This window comes from Bombus huntii, chromosome 16, assembly GCF_024542735.1.
Source record: "Bombus huntii isolate Logan2020A chromosome 16, iyBomHunt1.1, whole genome shotgun sequence".
Lineage (NCBI taxonomy): Eukaryota > Metazoa > Arthropoda > Insecta > Hymenoptera > Apidae > Bombus > Bombus huntii.
In genome coordinates, this window is record NC_066253.1 from 1293611 (window position 1) to 1315498 (window position 21888).

Here is a 21888-nt window from a genome sequence, read left to right on the forward strand (position 1 = left end):
CATAAAATTACATTTAACTCGTACTTTCCAAAACATCTGTTAAGATAACAGCGATTACGATCGCGACAAATTGAGTATCTTTATCACCGTGGGATTATCGATTTATCTAATCGAGTAAACTTCGTGTGAATATCGTTTTGTAACATTTTGGATGAAAAATTAGCGTCAATTATAATCCAATCAGCCTTCAAGAGTCGTTGATCAAAATTAGATCAAGCTTAATCGTCTTCCAACGATCGTTCATCAGTGCCTCGTTATCCGCGAGTTAATGCGAATTATAAAGCAATTAATTGCGAAAAGTCGATCGCGCTTGTTACGTTAACTTTCGATGATCGATAAATAAACGTTTCCGATATTGATCGATCTATGTGCCTTAATCTGGATCAACGAATGGATCCGAGAAAATATAGTAAATCCTCATAGATATCTCGGAATCTTTACCTAAGTGTTCTTTGAAAAATTTTCTTGAACTCCGTCTCATATTGCGACTTTTTGAATCCTTTTATTCGCATTGAGACATTCGCTTTACTATGAATAGTTAAGAAACAAGTAAAAGACAATTGGAATCTCTGATTGAGCTTCCTAATCTCGATTCACGGAATCATTTGCACACGATCAGGCTTTTATCGATCGTAAGTCTATCAATTTCGTAATTTTTTTAGCATTTCTATAGATTTGTCTACTTAGGGATTATTTTGAATTGCGTTTCGTGTCAAGTATTCGATTAGTAATATTAATTCATAGACAACATTGCCTAGTTCAGTTTCCTAGAATTGATTACACTTTGCAAAGTCCCTAGATTAAATTTCTAGAAAAAAAACTTCCTACTAAGCACTTTAGCCTATTTATGATAATCTATAGACTGAATTTTCTACAACCGAACCTTTCAGAGAACTAAACTCTACTAACTGAATAATGAATCTCGATAATCAACAAATTTATAATTTATCTCATCCTCTTTCGCCCATCATCGGCTAAATCCTTCCAAAGCTTAAATGCCTCGTGTACTGCAAGAAAATTAATAATATTAGTTCTGCCATTACAGTCTCTAAACTCAGTTTCCTAACGTACATAATCTCAAAGGCTAAGCACGTCTAATCTCCCAACGGTATATTAGTGGCAAAAATTTCCAAACCATATTGAACAATTTCCCCAGCTTCGTCGTGCTTACACTATTCAATAGTATGAATAGCATTAAAATCCTCGATACGCAATTTTAACTAGTTATATTCGTACTATTAAGTAGTATATTTTTAATATTTTGTATACTTCGATACAATGTGGATATACCGTTGTGCATCTTCGAATTTTGCATAAACGTGTCAAAATCGGTAATCGGTTCATCAGCGATGATTTACATCGACTCTAGGGAGTCTCGCGAAAGTCCCTAGCACCAAAAATCTACTCATCAGCAGTGATTTACGCAGTCTCTAGAAACCACCCTTCCAAAGTCCCTAGAATCCACAGTCTGCTCATCAACAGCTATTTACGTAGATTCTAGAAAGTCTCTAGTGTGTCTCTAGAAGCTTCTAATCCGAACATCGATCTCGATTCGACAGGTTAGCAGCTGTGATAATCATCGACTCTAGGGAGTCTTGCGAAAGTCCCTAGCACCAAAAATCTACTAATCAGCAGTGATTTACGCAGTCTCTAGAAACCACCCCTCCAAAGTCCCTAGAATCCACAGTCTGCTCATCAACAGCTATTTGCGTAGATTCTAGAAAGTCTCTAGTGTGTCTCTAGAAGCTTCTAATCCGAACATCGATCTCGATTCGACAGGTTAGCAACTGTGATAATCATCGTCCACTTACAAGTCTCTCTTTGGCGATGACTCGAGGCACTGTTCCCAGAACACAGCCTTCCTGGACGGTCGCATTCGCAGAGCGCAAGCAGATCGAGTGCGAGGAAGCCCTGCAGACATCGTTATAACCCCTCCACCGGCCAGGGACGGGGAACTCATTCCACCGCCGCATCTTTTTAGGCCGCCAGTGGACGTTGGGGAGTCCATTAAGCCTCCGCTAGACCCAGACATCGTTAGATCCTCTTGCTGTGCGCCTTCAACCACATATCAACTCGTTGCTCGCTTGGTCTCTTCCGTTTTGGATCATGGCAGGTGGTAAATAGTCTTACAGTCGGTTCAGCAAGTGGTTATAGATGATCGAAGTGGTATAATTAGGCGATGTACGTCCTCATGGATGTAAATCTTGGCTCTTCGTAGGTGTCATTAACTGTGGGAGCTTTCGTTCTTGAAGTACAGTGGGTTGAAACGATTATGGGATCGTTAGGAGACACACAGCCTGATTACTGTGACTGAATTAAGAGACACGGTCGGTTTTGACATGTGAAGTTAGGTTAAGGTTTAGCGTCTTATATACATTTGTTTCAATGCGTTCCTATTCTCGATTCCCTTTTTTAGTTATTCAATTGGGGAATTATTCGTATCGCAAAGTCTGCGAAGAACACTTTATAGCGAGGCCTGTGTGGTGATGCACTTGTTGATCGAACTTTTATTTCGTAGATGTTCTTTTAAATTCACTTGGCACGTCATTAACGATTCATGGTTGACTATACACTTTCACAGACACGGTTCTCACAGAGGATATCACTGAATTGTCTGAATCGTAGTAATTCTCAAGATGTTGAAACACCTGGTACGAAAGGTATGAAAGATTTAATAACGTCGCAGCATGCATTTTTTATTTTCGCACCCCAATGTTATTTTAAATCTTATAGAACTACTGGCCAGAGTACTAAGACCGAAATTGAAGTTTCAGTTCTACTCCCTAGCTAAGATTGTTTATTCGTAAGAAATGAGCTGTTACGCTAACTTCTAGCGCTCTAACTTCTCAGCAGAGGCGCGTTTCTTCTTTAAAGAAAACTGAGGCAATCTTCTAACTATGGAATTCTCGTTGAAACTAAATATGAGTGAAATATGAACTCTCACGGCAACCGTGACGTTCTAACTTTTTAGCAGAGGCATATTCCTCGCTCTTTTAAAGAAAACTAAAGCACTTTTTAGTGTACTCTTCCGAAGAAGATTCCACTGTTTAAAACTCATTTGTTCAGAATTGCCGAACTGAACATGTTTTTGAACAAAAGTATCAGAATCTTCTTTTAACGAGGACATTCCACGCTGTATCTACAAAACCCATAAAATAGTCATCAGACAAACCATGGAAACACCTACATTTCTTGCAATTACTAAGAACTATCTGACCTCTAAACTCCTTTAATCGACTGGAAACCAAAGCTTGCTCGATCAGGACTAAAACTTGCCCATCATCAGCATGACGACGACGAAGAAAGGTTTTCAATCCCGTAGGATACCGTTTCCTAAACAGCGACTTGTAACGATCGAAACTCGGCAACAATCGTTCTACATCTACATAGAACATCGTTCTATTTAACGATACATCGAATGAAGACCAAATACGGAACAGTTGAAGGAAGAGAAAAGAACGGTGGAACAAACGCTGAGACGAAATCAGGTTCAATCTTCTTGTTATTCAGGCTGGAGGTAGCAAACAAGGAGCAACTTGAATTTTTGTTTACTCACGCGGAGACTTCATTAGAACGATTGAATTTCAAAAGCCAGTCTGTTGAAAAGACGAGCGGGCGCCGCGACGCTTCTACAAATTGCGTGTCGTCTGAATTTCAGATTGTCGATGAAATTGCCGTCATTTGAAAATCATCCGGCCGCTCTACTTTTATGGAAACGAGGCAATTTAGTCCCCTTTGCCGCTATCAAATCGCGTTTTCAACGAGCCAGTTGCCTTTCTCAAACTGTCTTATACGCAAAGCAACGTATCTCTTTCGTCTTTGTTGTTTGTTCATTGTATCTACAGATTTATGATTTATGAGAGAGATAGTTTGACTCCTTTTCTTTTTTTTTTTTTTTTTTTTGCTATCAAATCGCGATTCTAAAGAACCAGTTATCCTTCTTCTTGCCTTCTCCTTTTACTTATACAGGGTGGTTGGTAACTGGTGATACAAACGGAAAGGGGGTGATTCTAGGCGAAAAAAGAAGTCGAAAATATAGAATAAAAATTTTTCGTTCGAGGCTTTGTTTTCGCTCGGTACGCGTGCGGTACGTTATAATGGATCTCACTGTAGATCGTTCTCTCGATGGAAAAATTAAAAAAATTTTTTTATTCTATATTTTCGACTTCTTTTTTCGCGTAGAATCACCCTCTTTCCGCTTGTACCACCAGTTACCAACCACCCTGTATATCGTAACTATATACTTGATATCCATTCGTAAATATTACGATACTTGTGAAGAGCTAGACCAACTTTGGAAATCTTCAGAAATTTCTTAAAAGCTTTAGGAATTTTGTTGAAGTTACAAACAATTCATTCAACACGTTTAATGTTACGACGATAACTCCATCAATTTGACGCAATGAAAATTAATTTTCTTCTGTATTTATATCTATCAGATTTTTCTATCATTTTGAACGAAATATTTATTCATTACTGAACAACGAGGCAATTTTGCAGCAGCGGCCTGATGGGCTAACTGGGACAGCTTGACTAAATGAAACTAATTAATCCAAAGCTTCGTTGGCAAAGAGTCTCGTTATCTGCCAAACGATGCTACGATACTAAATCGAAACGTTGTCATTCGCCAGCTTTCGATTCCTAAATTTAACGAAGGTCCTTCGCCATGCAAGTAGCAATTTTGAAAACTAAATACGTTTGCATATTGTCCGCGATAAATCAAGAATTTTCAGCTTTTAAGTTAAACAAACTGCCCTGTAAATCGTCGATTTTAACGATGAGATGATACTCTTGCTGAAAAAAAATCATCCAGAAGAAGGTTTCAAAGAAATTATTATGACGCGCCAACCGTGATTTAAAACTTTGCTGCGAGGAATTTAGAAAATAAAAAGTTAAGACGAAGCAGTAAATGAAATTGAAATACGAAATTAAAAGTACGATGAAAGTTTGAACGAAACGTAAACCTTTTTAAATCGGGCGAAATTTGTTTTTTCTTCCTTACGATATATCCGCGGAATTGATAATAAATTTAAATACCGTTGAATAAGCAGAAAATCGAAGTTACGTTTACAATTTAAAGAAAGAAACGATCGAAGAGAAGATTCCACTTTGTCGTGTCATAAATGCCACTCTGATATTCTAGAACGAATGTCAAAGCTTCCGTAGTTTTGTGACGTGTAACAACGACGCAGAAGAGTATCGTATTCTCGGCGGGAGCTGCGTGTTTCGGTGAAACCGGAGAAGCCGAGAAATATCGCGCGCGGCGTTCGTATTGTACGAGGGGACAAACTTTCTTTGTTCTGCCTTATTTCGAATTCGGAACAGAGCCTCGCCGTATAGATAGTCGAACAGATAGTTCGACCAAACTTTGATTATGTTTGCACCCATTAGAATGCGGATTATTGTATTTGTTACGTGGAAGAAAGTATCACTGGTTGGACTATGGATGTTTACGCGTTTAAGGTGTGTTGCAACGCGCAAAAGTATACAGGGTAGTTGGTAGTTGGTAAATAAAAAATTTTTTTTTTAATTTTTCCATCGCGAGAGCGATCTACAGTGAGATCCGCTATAACGTACCGGACGCGTACCGAGCGCAAATTCAAAGTCGATTTTCTCGAAAACAAAGCCTCGAACGACAAATTTTTATTCTATATTTTCGACTTCTTTTTTCGCGTAGAATCATCCCCTTTCCGCTTGTACCACCAGTTACCAACCACCCTGTATACTTCCAACTCACTATACTTCGAACAGTTCTTATTAAACTGCCGGTGTTTACGCAAATTCACATTTACGTACTGTTTCCTCCATGTAAATCGGGTGGCGTAAAGTTTTTCCGGGTAACATGGGGTGGCGAGTGGAAAATTGAAACATTATGTAAATTACGAGCGTTTCTGTAGATTGAAATTTCTCATAAATGTAGTTATCGCAAGTTAGTTGTCGTAAAATAGCAGATTCCCTAAGATTTATATTATTTCTGAATAAAGTTTCGTATTCCCAAAAATTCTATTCGATTAAAAAATTTCTCTCGTTGGAAAGGAATTGGAAAATACAACGGGTGATCGTAATATATGATATAATTTCGCAAAACGAATTTAAAATACAGCACGACTGGTTCGTATAACAATAACGAGCGAATAGCTTGCGAAACGAACATTAATTTCTTGCTTCTTCGATAATGCACGAAGGCCTAATTTCATCTACAATAGCCTGCTAAAGTTAAACAGCCGATGGTCTCGAGCTGGTCGATACTTTTTTATCAAACTGTCGGAAATGTACACGTAAACAGACAACAATATACAACGCATTCCAGCAACTGGTTTCACATACGATAAAATTAACTTCCGATGGCCAGGGAAAACCGGTATTCAACCATGTTACCCAGTGCATTTGTTTTCGAAGAAGTTTCGAGTGGAATTTCGAGTGGAAAAAAATAAATCGAGAATAGAAACCAGCGTAAGCAACGAACTCGCGTAAACATGGAATCATCGATCGATGGATCAACGAATTTTTAACATCGAATAACAACATTTTCATTCTTCAACTTATTGTATATTTATTTATCGTATGCAAATTTAATTTACATTCGATTCGTACGTCCTTAAGAAGCTTCAGACGCTATTTCTATCGTTTTTTCTTTCAACGAAGAAAAAGGAAAAAAAAATAGACGATTCTGAATAAATGGAAATTTTGTTACAATAAAAAAAGTTATCGTTATAAACAGTACACGTTAACAAAAGCAAACTCCATAAATATTTGTACACATACGCAGCTATTTCTATGAAAAAATCTGTGGATAAACTTCTCGATAGTATCGTCTATATGGAACTGCACGATACAGCGATTTCAATGATCGAAGCTCTGTTGGATACCGTTAATTCAGTGGCCTGTGAATTCGTACGTACGTGTTATACGTGCTGTACGTGTCTATTTTCATGGAAATTTCGCGCGGTGTGAACAGCTAACGGATAAAACGCGTGGCCCTTTCAACAGACAGATTGAACAGGCGCGAGCCTTTTGAAATTTATGAAAGAACATAAAAATCAAAGGGAGTAATTAATCGAATTATTACACACGCGGTAATTTTCAGGGAATCGGAGAGGTGGAGATAGAGCGAATAAATTAAAGTGGAAACGTTTCACTTTTATTTATGAGAGAACGTGAAAATGGAAAAGAGCAATTCGTTGAATTTTTATAAAGAGGTCGGGATAAAGCGAGTAAATTAAAGTGAAAATGTTTTACTTCCATCGAAGGTGATGTTTACGATCAAAGAGTAGGAAATTTTCAATAGCCTTTTCAATCGGTTTCAACAGCACGACGTTCAATTAATATCCGTCAATCTTACTCGGAAAACAGATATGTTTTGTAGAAATACATAAGAAACGTAGTTTTTTAAACAATTCTGATTTCACGGTCTGAAGATTACAAGTCTTCTCAAACGAAATAATGGAAACTAAAACAACATCGTTTTTGTATTTTTCTATTGTCTTTAGTCCGTTGTTTATTTTTCCTTCTTCTCAACTATTTATCAAACAGTTCCAATCTCCAGTTACTGCAAACAAATCTATTTTCATCGAACCTTTACAATCCATTAATTTCTATCAGCTTTTTTTCTCACAAATATTTATTTACATTTATTCCTCCATAGAAATTATCGATTTCCCCCAAAATCGTCTTCTATTTTCCTTCGGTTTTTTAAAGCTATCCATCAAAATAGCCGAAATTGCTCAGTCAGCAAAAATGCATTCACCTTTCGTCCAATAAATCTGTCGATTTCCTCCACAAAGATAACTCGCCAACCTTTCGTTATATCTGTCCGTACATCGTCACCAATTTTTTCTAAAAATTCTCTCTCCTTTTGTCCTCCTTCGTCTATTTTCTCGTGCAAAAGAATTCCGTGAGTAACGGTGATTGATGACGTAAATATTATCGTATTTCCATCACTGAATATCATGATTACTAAGAAAGTGACGACTCTCCAAAAACTCGAATTAAATAAATCAAGTTATTCGCGGCGAAAATTAAGTAGCAAGTAAGTACACGACTGATAAAATTCGGAACGGAATAAAAAAACCGTGTTAATACGCTTCAAGGATTGTCCACGAAATTCTTTACGTAAGGAATTCGTAACGCAATCGGCTGTCCTCGAGGAGCCGGTTGCTGGATCGCCAGTAAAAAGGAATCGAGGCTTCCGCTACGGTTCGATCGATTACAAAATCATCTCGTAACGCGTTTCTTTCTGCATCCAAGGGAAACCAGGGAGAGAACAAGAGAAGGCTGACCTTTCTCACTATTGACGTAATTCAAGAGGAATCTTCTCGGACTATTTTTCACGATCGTTCGATATCGACGTACAAACGCGTTTAAATCTATTTCCGATTATTCAAAGATACACGACACTCATAATGGTACTTCTGCGTCCAGTTTTCTTTCTTTTTTCTTTTCAACCAACGAAACGAATTGAACGAATTTCAATGAATTAAATGGCTCTTCAATTGTCTTTTTTTTTTTTTTGTTAACTAGTGTAAAATAGGTTTAACGAAAAGAAATTTGCCGTGTAATTTTGTGTCAATTGGTATGCATCGACGATGTGTTCTTGAATTTTGCAATATATTTTCACTGACGTTACGATGACCGATAAAATTAATTTTATTCTTGCAATAGATATAGGGATTATTAAAAATATTCGCTCAAGTATAGTTATTGGTATCGATAGAAAAATGAATAGCGAGTATAGCAAAGCAAATTCCATGTGTAAATGATTATTTAATTATCGTGGTCGCAAAAAGATATGTAGGAAATATAGTAAACAAAATGTTGTCGTTTCTAAATTAGCGAAGAGCTAATGAAATTCAGAAATTAGGTAAAATTCTAATTCGAGAAACGGAAGCAATATTTTCTCGGATATTTACTCAAGAATTGCCAACAAGTATGTAGTAGGAAGCAACAGTGGGTCAGGTGCTTTGTGAAGTTATATCGCCGCCAACTAGAATTACATAATGAGCATGATCTATTAGTATTTCGCGGCCAGCCAGAGCTTCGAAAATTTATCTAACATAGAATTCTCGTTATCCACAAATGACACTTGAATGAATATTATTCGAATATTTGTTATGTTCGCGAAAGAAAATTGAAATATCGTGAAAAATCAAGTATATAGAAAATGTACAATGGTCCAAGAGCAGGCATAATTATTGCGACATTTCCAATGATCTCGCTAATAAATGATTAAGTTGTTGAATCATCAAACTGGTTAATTCTTAAATTTTCACACTTTCCAAATTACAAATTTTTTCTCGTCGAATATCGAGTCCAGAAAAAAAGCGAATTAATTCGTAATTTCACAATTTTTATCCGCCAAAATAATACGAAATCTGTCTTTTAGATACGAACTTCAAGTATCCCAAGGCACGATAAACGTGCACGCGCCGAAATCTTGCCGATATCAGCTCTTAACCTTAACCATTCTGATAACGTTTCACTCGTCCGTGTAGCTAAGATATCAGACGATTGTGCAAGAAATTTGATAAAATGCCAAATTTCTTCCTTGCTAGATTAAATTACCATTAAAACGCTATATACTGAACAAAAATATATACTAATAATAGAATACTAATAATTTAATAATATAACGATATTACAATAATTTACTCTAACATCGTATCTAATATCACGAAATAAATTTGCGGAAACGTTCGATCTTTCCTCGAGTTAATTTCAAATCGAATCGCGCAAACCTATCGAAAGTCTCGTTTCGAGTCTTCGCTTAGACCGTCCGTAGTTGAAACCATAAGCTTCTCTTACATCATCTTTCTCACTTTGCCATCTCTCGTCGAGCAGACACATTTTGTTATAGAAAATTAGGTCAAACTTGCGTATCGGCGTTTTCCGTTTAAACACCAGAGAAGCAGTGCCAAAGTTTCGACAGTTCGATTATCCTTTAATCCGATTCAATGGCTCGTATCAGCCATCGCGAACTTACAAAATGGATCCATCGATCAACTCGTTACTTCCGCGGAAATATTTGCTGGGGAAACGATTGGGAGGAAAAATTTGGTGGAAAATTCGTGGGAGGATTTCTTGGAATTTTGTAAAGAGAAATAAGAGACGCGCGATAAATCAGGTAGAATTAGAAGAATTTCATCGAGTTTCCATAAATTCCGCGGAATTTTCCTTAATTCGTAGCAATCTCGCGGAATTTCGCGAAATTTCTAGAATTTTGTAAAATTGTGCCGCGAAATTCGACGGAATTTTCAAGCCACGATTCGCCAACGACTTAAACAAAAACACCAATCTGCAATTTATCCGAAGACTATGGCGAAGATTCGACGTTCACTGAGGAATTCAATGGAACTTGGACCGAGAAAACCAGGTTATTCGAAAACCTCGTTGGAAAATTCAATCGCAATTTTAATAAACGTTCCGCTTAACATAAAGCTGAGCGAGAAAGATTCAAAGTCGATAAATTACACAAAACTGCAGCAGAATAGACGGAAGAAACCGGTCGAGAAGTTCGTTTGAAACTTCATTGGAACACTCGTTCAAACACTTAATTAATTAAGAAAAATTGTAACTTCGCCGTTAAGTGAAATGACTCACGAACCAACTTAACGACGAACTATGGTCAGTCGTGAGAACATTCAAGCTGGGAACAGTGACGAAACACGACGTTGTCATTAACTTGACGCCACGGTCGACCGATAAACGACTCGCCTAACGCACGATAAATCTGATAGGGGAGCCAGAGATTAGGGGGATTGGAGTACCGCAAGAGTGCTCTGAACACAGGCTGATAATGCTTCGAGATACTGAAACCTGTTCCTATACCAATTTCATCACCATCTTCGCCGTGAAACTTCGTGTATTGGATCGAAGCTAGTGTTCTCCTGAAATATCTAAAATCCAACCTGTCTCCTACGACCGTTGTCTTTCTTATTTTTCCCTCTGTTTACGAGGCAAGAGAGACAAATAATTATTTCTCGTGAAAAAGATATCATTCGAAAGAAATTGTATTTCTCTTTGATTTCGGCGTTATTTTAGAATTAACTTTGCAATTAAACTTATACGTTTCTTGAACACTCGAAAAATATCGATCGTTGCAATGAAAATTAGGCCGGTGACGAAACGTTTTTCGTCTACTGCTAAGAAAGAGAAAGAAATCGTATGTATTGTTCATATATTGCTAAGGAAACCGAGAATCAGGGCAACATTGACAAACGAGCACGATTCTACACGAATTTTTCATTGCTTTTTGTAGTTTAACACGCGTGCTTTTCTGGTCAGTACGCCAACGTAATTTTGCTTTATCATGATAAATTCGAGCTACCGAAAAGTGCACGGTACGAATATATTTTTCCACTTGCGCCAATCAAAAATAATTCACAACCAACTTCCCTCTTGTTTATCCACCAATCTCGATAAAACTTTTCCTGAAATCATTTTCGCTCGTCGGCAATTATCTCTCTCTCTCTCTCTCTCTCTCTCTCTCTCTCTCTCTCTCTGCTCATAAATGAAACTCGAGATATCATTATCAAATATATTAAATTTTCGAGTTTCGTCCTTGGCAATAAAAAAAAATGAACGAGTTTAACATACATGCAGATTTTGTGACACTCGGTCCGTTTAATTCTTCGTTTATCTATACTCGATCGTAATTAATTCGGCAATTTAACCAAAGATACTCGCTTAAATCAGCAACTCTGTCGCACGATTTCGCAATCTAATAAAATTCCCCTTTCCCATTCATCAACAGCGGTAATTTAATAACCCAATAACATTCAATAACCCGGTACATCTCTGCTCCTCTCATTTATTTTCACGACCTACTGTGTGACGCGCGATACCTGAATTTCACCGTACAACAACATTTGAACAGTTACACATGGACAACGATTATGTCCATATTTTCTGCGTTGCGTAAAACGTTTTGAAATTTCATTAGCACAGTAGCGAGACCGGACTGCTATTATTATGTTAAACAAATTTGAAGTTAATCGGAAAATGAACGTCGAAATCGCAAGATATTTATCGGAAGAAATTAACAAACTGTGAAAAATTCATCGAAAGGCTCGTGGAAACAAGAATTTCGAAAAGATTCGTTAAACGGCTTCTCGAAGAGACTGCTGGATGAAAAATCCCACGAAAGTTACGGAAATTTCGAAGAAAAATGAATTTCTTGCTCGAAAGGACTAGCTGCGAATTATATTTGATCCGCGAAGCAGCAAATCTCAGAGAAAGAGCCGCAAAGTGTAATTATACCGAGTGGCCAAGCGAATTTCGCTACGTATCGAACCTGATGCAGTCGACAGTTACGTTACGACATTTTCACCGATGTACACGGATTCCATGGCCGTCGATTAATTTCGGCCGCAATTGACGACCCGGTCTAACCAGTCGTGCGACCATAAAGCACCAGGACTCGTATCCGCGTTCCGACGATCAATCGAGATCGAGCCCGTTGGAATGCTTTAACGCAGATGACACAGAATTTTCGTGGACTTCTTGGAATGTCAGGCAAAAGTCGGCTGTAATTGCACGAAACTGGATGAAATAGTGGAAGATTTTCACGGAATTTGGCAATATCTGCCTGAAGTTTGATTACCTTGCCACGACTTTCTGAAATTACGTAGAATTTCGGGACATTTTGCCGAAATTCTTAGAATTTTATGGAAGTAGAAAAGTTGGCGGGATTTTGCGAAATTACTTAAAATTTTATAGGAATCCGTAGAATTTCGTAAAGATATGAAATGTCTGAATGTTTTGCAGAAATTTGTCGAGTTTTATAAAAATCACAAATTTTCTAGAATTTTGAGGATCTTCTTAAAATTTTGTAAAAATTTATAGAAATTCACAGAAATAGCTAGAAAATTTTACAGCACCGTGCCAAATGTTTGCGCGCACGCGCACGCTTCGTTTTCCTCGATTTGTGCGAAAATTGACGAAATTGTGTCAGACATTGCGCAATTTCAACGAGATATTCAAAGCTGCGCGCAATTATAAGAACTTGTGCGCTGTTTTAAAGACGATGTGATTAACTTTTGAAAAACTTTGTACAATTTTACGAAACTCGACGATATTTTGCCGAAATTCATGCGATTTCAACAGCAACCTTGTCACAGCCTTCCACAACATCGAAATTGCGGTACGAAAAAGTTCATAAAATCTAAAATTCATTCGAGAGCATAGAATAAAATAACCAAAAGCAAAAAGAAAAATTGCATCAGTGGAATTTACACGAAAAATTGAGAACTGGGTTAGAATAATTCGAAAGAGCTTTGATATTAAATCCGTGCCATCTGCGAAAGCATTTATTACGCAGATCGTGTCGGAAATTCCAAAAATACAGCACATATTCCCATAAACTCTGCGAAATTTCTGTTTAATAATCCTGAAACCTTTGAAATTTACGCGAATCACCTTTCAATGTTCAGCCATCGAAATCGGATGTTATTTTTCGATTCTGCGTATATAGTGGCTACAAAAATTAACATTTGTATCACTGAATACTATTATAGTATCTCTACGATATCATTATTACACTATACATCGCTATTATTTCATTTACATACCAATTAGTCCGATCCAATTGTAATAAATTAAATAAATTAGAAAAATGTAACAGATATTGCGACTTTGTTATCTTGAATGTTAAATTTGTATAAAAATCAGAACAAATAAGAGGAAAAACGCTTGATGGGAGACTAAGTACGCGCATAAAAATTCTGCTTGTAGCCACTGCACGTTCGATCTCTCTCGATGCTGCATAATGTGTGAATTTTGCGAAAGTTTAACTCAGCGCGTTATACCTTTCATTATTTATGTACGTTTAACGATGTTTTTAACCTTTCGCTGCATTTTCTCACTCCGTGCAGCGCTACTTTTATTTTCTCTCTCTCTCTCTCTCTCTCGATTTATGTAACGACAGATATGAATGTTAATGCGCGTGCAGCGAATGCATATTTGATAGCAATTCGAACGAGAAAGAAAGAAAGAACGCCACGCATATGATTATAAATATTCAACGCTGTTTCAGGTCGCGTTCGTTGCATATTTATGAAACCTGTTTGGCTATTGCGAAAATCCGCCGTTCCCTCGAATTTAGACCATTGTTCCGCATATGTTTTTCCAGCAACGATATTCTACTCTGTTCTACGGCCGTTTCGTTTCCAACAGGTATTGGCCAATTCTCTCACTGAAAATTTTATTTCCAACATCTACGTAGATACGCTGCACGACCTGAATTTTATCGATGTATTAGATACAGAGATTCGAGAAAGTGTCGCGACGCTCGTATACATTTACGAACGTATTACGCGCGTTATAGTTCCGCGTTTTGAAAATTTCCTAGCACCGTTACGAAACATCAACATTATGTTAGCGTTGCTAATGTTTGCAAGAGATCTGAAAGCATACGCAGAAACTATAAAAGACATTTAGAGTGGAAATCGACTATCGATTCTATAGGACGCGAGAATGAATGACGAAATTTCGGATGATAAATATTGGAACATTTTCAATGATATTATGTTACCAGGAAACGCGCGAAACAAAGGATATCTCATTTGTACGTTCGAACAAATTTTCCAAAAATTTGAACTCGTTGAATTAAATCGAAGTAATTCGATGTAAATTAATTGAATGGCGCGTTTATCGATGAAAATATTAAATTACCAAATATTACCGATGGAAAGAGATTATGATTAACAAATGTGTTAATTGTACAGGTTGGCGAGAATATAAAGCAAATTCCATCGTCGTAGTGTTCATCGATTCACATACAGAAAGAAATCTGACCTAGGATACGTTCGATAATTCTGAAAATGGTAAACGTAGCATTTCGTCAAATGTCGATCCAACGATATTACGTTCACATCTACGCTATTCGGTCTGTACAAACAGAGCATCTCCAATCATGATTGATTGACTGATCAATCTCTACAAATAGGGATTTCCAATTGGTAATTATCAGACGATCAAATTTCTCATGTCTGTAGTAGCATAATATCCTGCAGGATATTAATGTCACGAATGTTAATTTTCTAATCGTTTCTTGACCAATTTTTTCCTAATTACGTAATAGTCGATGATCATTGATACGAAAAAACCTGGGCTAATTTTGAAGTAGTCAATGGTATTATAGTTCGCCAAAGATCATTCCAAATAAACTATAGCACGTTTGTAGATAGCCTGCTCAATTTATAAATAACGACTTGAACGTTCTGAAATAACGCGACGATGCGTTGCAAAATACAACACGGTCTTCGTTCTTCGTATGAAAAATTGCAGATCTTCGAACAATCTAAATTTATTCCTACAGATACCGTGATACAACCTTCAAAAGCAGAAAAATCAAATCAAATTTCTTCGAATAATTGTTCAAACAGCGAAAATCCAGTCCACGTCATCAAACTCGCGTGAATAGTATAACGCAATTTCTAATATCCGAAAAATGAGAAACTTGTATTTTTAGCTTGATGCACAAAATCATTCCCACGTTTCCTATAAAAAGAAGATTGCAGATTCTCGAATAACCTAGATCCAATCTCCGTTATCCGAATCTTTTCGATCATGCATAGATATCATCAGCAGGATCTTCGAAATCACGAGAACCGCAAGAAAAATCAATCTCCTCTATTCCGCTAATTGCTAACTTTCATCTACGAAACCATTCTCGTCCTTTCTACAAACGAAAGAACGAAGAATCTGCCAACTGAAATCCAGTTCGCGTTATCAAACTCCATAAATACGACACTCCAAAGTCACTGAAAATCAAATTAAATATCAATCTCTCTCTCTCTCAATACCCGATTCTGCCATAGAACATCATTCTCGTCCTTGTTACGAAGAAGAAAAAAGAAAAAGAAAAAAGATAGAAAATCCTCAAACCTAGATCCAGTTCGCGTTATCAAATCCCATAAATAGGACGTAACACGACCTCGAAAATCGAAAAGATCGCGTTAGAAAGCCATTTGGCAAATCCCGAAATCCCCGAAATCCCCCATCTTCATCTTTCACACGTCCCAAGCAAAACACCACCGTAAGAAAAAGATCACACCATCGCGCAACGTGAACGTTAGCGAGCTTCGCTGCACGATCAACCGTGTCCCCGTCAGGCTCGTTGATCACGGAATGACCGCGAGGTTGCTTGGAAGGCGGTTGAAAATCAATTGGAAACTGCGTCGTTCGCGCGATCCAAAGCAGCAGGGACAGTTTCAAGGACGACTGTACGTGGCGCGGATCGATCGAACACGCTTGATCGGTCGATCGAATGTCGTATGGAGGCGCGTTACGCGTACACAGGAAGCGGAAACGGAGCGTTTGATTCACGTGACGGGAACGCTGGGTGCACTGGCGTTGTCGGATACCTCGTGTTCGTCGCGACGTCCAACTGGCCAGGCTGATCTGCTTTCGCCGAGATTTCACCGCCAGGCTTAGGGGAAGGGGCGCGATTTGCGCGGGAAACTTGCGCGCCGAGAACCACCACTTGTGTCTGTCCCTCTTTCTCCCACTCTTTGATGCTGGCTTTCGTTTGATCTTTTACTCGTGGAATCTTTTTTATCATCCTGGTTTTGCTCGAGGACTTACAGTATCGTGTACACGTTCGAGTATGCGTATCAAACTTATCGAGACCAATTTTTCACGATGACTACGGTAACCTATAACTTCGTATATGGTTTGTTGAAACTTGAAGGAAGAAGCGATTGTAAAGGAACATGTTGGACTACTCTTATCATGGAATCGTATGTAACTATAAGTTTTGGTGACATGTCTTGGACTATGCTACGTATTAATCTCGTAGAAACGTGGTTTTCCTTTTTTTATAATGGCTAGAGTAACATAATGGTTTGGTAACTATGATTCGTTGAAATTTGAAAGAAGAAGCGATTGAAAAGGAACATGTTGGACTACTCTTATCATGGAATCGTATGTAACTATAAGTTTTGGTGACATGTCTTGGACTATGCTACGTATTAATCTCGTAGAAACGTGGTTTTCCTTTTTTTATAGTAGCCAGAGTAACATAATGGTTTGGTAACTATGATTCGTTGAAATTTGAAAGAAGAAGCGGTTGAAAAGGAACATGTTGGACTACTCTTATCACGGAATTGTATGTAACTATAAGTTTTGGTGACATGTCTTGTACTATGCTACGTATTAATCTCGTAGAAACTTGGTTTTCCTTTTTTATAGTGGCTAGAGTAACATAATGATTTGGTAACTATGATTCGTTGAAAGAAGAAGCGATTGAAAAGGAACATGTTGGACTACTCTTATCATGGGATCGTATGTAACTATAAGTTTTGGTGACATGTCTTGGACTATGCTACGTATTAATCTCGTAGAAACTTGGTTTTCCTTTTTTATAGTGGCTAGAGTAACATAATGGTTTGGTAACTATGATTCGTTGAAATTTGAAAGAAGAAGCGGTTGAAAAGGAACATGTTGGACTACTCTTATCATGGAATCGTATGTAACTATAAGTTTTGGTGACATGTCTTGGACTATGCTACGTATTAATCTCGTAGAAACGTGGTTTTCCTTTTTTTTATAGTAGCCAGAGTAACATAATGGTTTGGACTGTGATTCGTTGAAATTTGAAAGAAAAAGCGATTGTAAAGGAACATGTTGGACTACTCTTATTATGGAATCGTGGAATCGTATATGGAATGGACTGTAGGCGTCAGTGATATGTGTTAAACTGTACATGAATCTTTTAGAGATGGCTTTCCAATAGCGACTACGGTAACGTAATAACTTGCACTGTAATTTATCGAAGTCTGAAAGACGAAGTTATCAAAAATGAATATTTTAACGGTCGATAATCGAACGTGAAAATAAATTCAACGTCATTTGTAAGTGGCAAATTTTTACTAGTTTTTCTTTAGTATCTTTGTGCTGCTGATCGGATGATTTTAAAAAGTTTAATTATTTATTTATTCCTGTTCCGTTTACTATTCTACAAGGGACTTTAGTACAATTTCTATCACAGTGTATACTGTACAATGATAAGCAAGTTCTCGTTAACATTTTTAACATGGACATGAACATTTATCGCGTTATTATTCTTGACGTAACTGTTTCGCCCCCAAGGACGTGTAAAATATGGAGGAAAGTTGTCGAAGAGAAAGAAAATAAAGCGGAATAAAGTAAAAGTTAAGTATATGTACACTGTGGTGTCGTATTATTGTAACGAAGGATTCTCAGAGAGTTAGGGAAAATCGTGAAAGCGGCACAGTGGACGAAGCTGACGAAAAAAACGTAAAAATACTGCGACATGGACGAGGAAGAAATGTTCTTGGGACAGAAATGGGGGAATCCCTCGGAAAGCCTCGACTTACCGAGAAACATCATTTCTGTATAAAAACACCAATTTTAGACGAGGACAATTGGATTTCAGAACTAAAGCCACGGAAATCAAATCTGTTGGCTCGCCCAGTGTTCCTAAAGTCCCCTGTAGAATATTAAACGGAACGGAAATAAATAAATAATCAAATTTAAAAAATTCTCTGATAACCGGCACAAAGACGCTAAAGAAAATGTAGATCAAAATTTGCCAGTTGCAGATGACGTTGAATTTATTTTCACGTTCGATCATCGATCGTTAAAGGTTAAAGTTAAAAAATGTCTATTCATTCGTTGACCTGTTTGTAAGGCTAGATCCATTGGATATGGAAAACAGATTACTTTGAGAGTGTAAAGAAGGACGATAATTATTTTCTACGCTAAAAAGAAAAAGAGTAATCTATTTTCTAATTGATTTATACAGATCCTTCGTTTCGTTCTAAATGTCCCTACGATATTCTAACAAAATTGTCGAATCGTAATAAAAATTCTCTCGCTCTCTTTAAATTCTAAATCGCTAGACATTTATTGCAGGAAGTTCGTTGCGAAACGTGAATTTAAGTTTCGAAGAACGTGGTATAAAGGTTGAAATATTTCAAGCTCGAACTATCCAGTTCAGAGTCGATGACTTTCCGCTGGCGAATAAATCGAGAAAAAGATTGGAAATTATAGACAGACTATCGATTATTGCCGAAAATAATCGAAGGCCAAGAATACGGAAGATAATATTTCAAGCCGGACGCTAAATCAACCTTCTACGTTTGTTCGTCGCTTTCTGTAAATGGGAAAAGTAAAGGAAATGAATAAACGAGCTTCGTACGAGAAAACGTGACGAGCGGACGCCAAGATAAACGTAAATGATCACTCGATAGCTTGCGAGGAACGAGCAGGATGTATAAAAACATGGAATTTCTTGAAAAAACGTTTGATCCAACAATCAGTAACTCGATATGTATAGATATATTTGAAGAAACACTTGATAACACGAAATAATTTATACTTTGTTTCAACTCGAGTCCAATCTGCTCATAAATTAGAATAATAAATCGCAAGAATAAATCTTCATAAATCGGAATATAGTATTTCTTAATAGTCATTCCGTACTTTGTGTTTGCAATATTTCGCAAAACTAATTTCCATTTTTCTTATTGTGCAACAGTTAATTCCGGTCATTGATTTATCGATCTTCTTCGTTTCCAAAAATTCGAAGAAATTTAATCCAAAGTATAATTATTGCCGCCATAATTTGGAATTAAATCACCGATCCAACACGATCTATTCTGCCGACTATATTTGGAATATTTCACAGAATTGATTTTCATTCTTCAACGGTTGTACAACGGTTAACTCTGATCGATATCTGATTCTCGTTTCTAAAAATTCTAAGAAATTCGTACGATAAATTGCCGTAATTTATTCATTCCACAGACATTATAACGTCAGAATTAATTCCAAAGAACAATTACTTTATAATTGGAAATTAAACCAGCAATTTAACGTAGCCTGTTATAGTCTTCGCTGACACACCTTTTACTTTCTCGCTTTATTCCCCTTTTTCTAACTTTCCTAACTTTTCCTCGCGCGTCTCATATTTTGCTACATTTGTCTCCTCGTCCCAACTTTCTCTTCTTCCTTTCGCTCTCTTAGAATCTTTTTATTTACACACGATAAATATTTCGTTCTCTCCATTTACGAATTACGGCTGGCCGCGAACGTTAATCGGTGAGTTCTGCTGCGTCGACTTAAGCGGAAATGACACTCGAGAAACAGAATCACGAGAAACGATACAAATTGAAACGTTTGAGAAACACTCGCGAATGGAAATGACTTACTTGTGTGGCAAACGAGCCTCTTGATACATAATCTGAGATTGATCATGAGATCTCGTTTCATTTTTCTAATTTTGTAGGACGCATTTGTCGAACTGGCAATAACAATCGAACAATTTATTCCAAAGAACGGTTAATGGTTATTTCGTGATCGAAACACGAGCCAACAATTATGTACGAATGATACATTAGCCTAATTAATTTCATTCGTCCTTGCAAGCTGGTTTTAGTCCTTAAAAAAAATTTTTTTTTTATTAAATATATTGTTTGAAAATGACAAGGTGAGTTCGTGCTCGCCATCCATATGCAGATGCGTTAGTTATAAGAAATAGCAACTAGAGGATGATCCTAGTTACAATCGATAGATTTAATCGATAGGCTTAGGATGCCTTTTTGTTTTTATCCTTAATTTTTGTAAGCGCGTGCGATAAAGGTTTTTTTGACTCAGAACGGTGTGGTAGATTTATCCATTCGATAAAATAATAACTATTCTGATCTTACCTCTGAGTATAGAGATAACAACGTATAGTATTTTTGATTTTTGCATTTCTAATTCAAAGTTTAAATTGCTCTCTCGTGTACGTTGAGAACAATCGTGGCAAAGAATGATATTTGAAATATTTACGGGTCGGATGGAGCAGGTCGTCGTTCGATTGCTGATGAAACTAGCCGCAAAACTTGCGAAATGAAACGACGTACTTCAGCGTAGAAGATTTCGCAAATTTTAGAAGAAACGAATTTCACAGGAAAATAAACCGGTACAAGATTAAGTTAATTTACAGGAAATGAAATTAATCGCGATATACTCCGGGCTAAATCAACATAATCTCAAAACGCTTCACGCTAAATTCGAATAATCTGCGAATAATTAATTGTGATATAAATCAATACCGGAATAGTTCGGGGTAATGAAAATTCCAAAATGCTTAACGCTAAATGGAAATAATTGAGAAATACTTGACGCTGGATCCAAGTTAGTCCGAAAATAAATCACACTGAATCGGAATAACCTCAAAATACTTCACCAGGGATAAAAATAGTCTGAGAATAATTCACACTGAAATAAACCAATCCCGAAATAATCCGCTCTAAGACAAACCAGTCCGAAAATAATTTACTCTCGGGCAAAATCAATCCCGTGACACATTACGTTGAATGGAGATAAATCGCAAACACCTTACGTTGAATCGAAGTAATCCGAGAGCAAATCACACCGTTATTAATGAAAATAATTGGTGAAAATGTTTCACGCTAAATTGAAATAACGCGAGAACACCCTACGCTGAATTAATAAAATAATCGCAAGATATTTTTCAAGTGAAATAAACGTCGCGTAAAGACTTCAAGAGACGACCGGGAATACGTGTTACGAGAAACAAGAAGCAAACAAGTGGCAATAAATTACAAGTGGCTGTAAAAGTGGCGTAAAATCTTTGAAAAGTCGCGCAACGACATTGATTTCGCGAGAACGCGCAATGCTGATCGTTGACCAGCTGTTCTGGTCGTTCACGGAGAACGGAAACGACTGTACTGGCGGACATTAATTCCCGCCACAGTGATTACCACGTACGATACACACACGCGTCTACCTCTATTCACAAATGACACTTGTCTTGACGCAGAAACTGGCTGGTCGTTATTTTAATGAACGCGTCAATCGGCCTCAATTCCACGGATTCTTCGACTGTAACTCTCTGGACCGTAAAACCGCCATCACGAT

The 21888-nt window shown here is 37.3% G+C and overlaps 1 protein-coding gene and 1 long non-coding RNA gene across 11 annotated transcripts in view; one reads left to right on the plus strand and one right to left on the minus strand.

The window, feature by feature from the left end:
* The window catches only part of LOC126874826 (cAMP-specific 3',5'-cyclic phosphodiesterase-like), a 175011-nt gene that overhangs the window by 54408 nt on the left and 98715 nt on the right, over positions 1–21888 (minus strand). The window contains exons 1-2 of one of the 10 annotated variants that reach the window (XM_050637279.1): positions 21350–21575; positions 1812–2648 (exon numbers count right to left, since the gene is read on the minus strand). The exons of 8 other annotated variants lie outside the window; for them this stretch is intronic. In XM_050637279.1, the coding sequence (XP_050493236.1) occupies positions 1812–2032 (221 nt within the window). In that variant the 5' untranslated portion in view covers positions 2033–2648; positions 21350–21575. Of the gene's footprint in view, positions 1–1811; positions 2649–16051; positions 16357–21349; positions 21576–21888 lie in introns of those variants that run through there. One more of the 10 variants, XM_050637278.1, reaches the window with a different exon arrangement.
* LOC126874873 (uncharacterized) lies at positions 16522–20111 on the plus strand. The gene is made up of 3 exons (XR_007693072.1): positions 16522–16736; positions 17373–17463; positions 17549–20111. It is a non-coding gene; the product is annotated as an uncharacterized LOC126874873 (long non-coding RNA).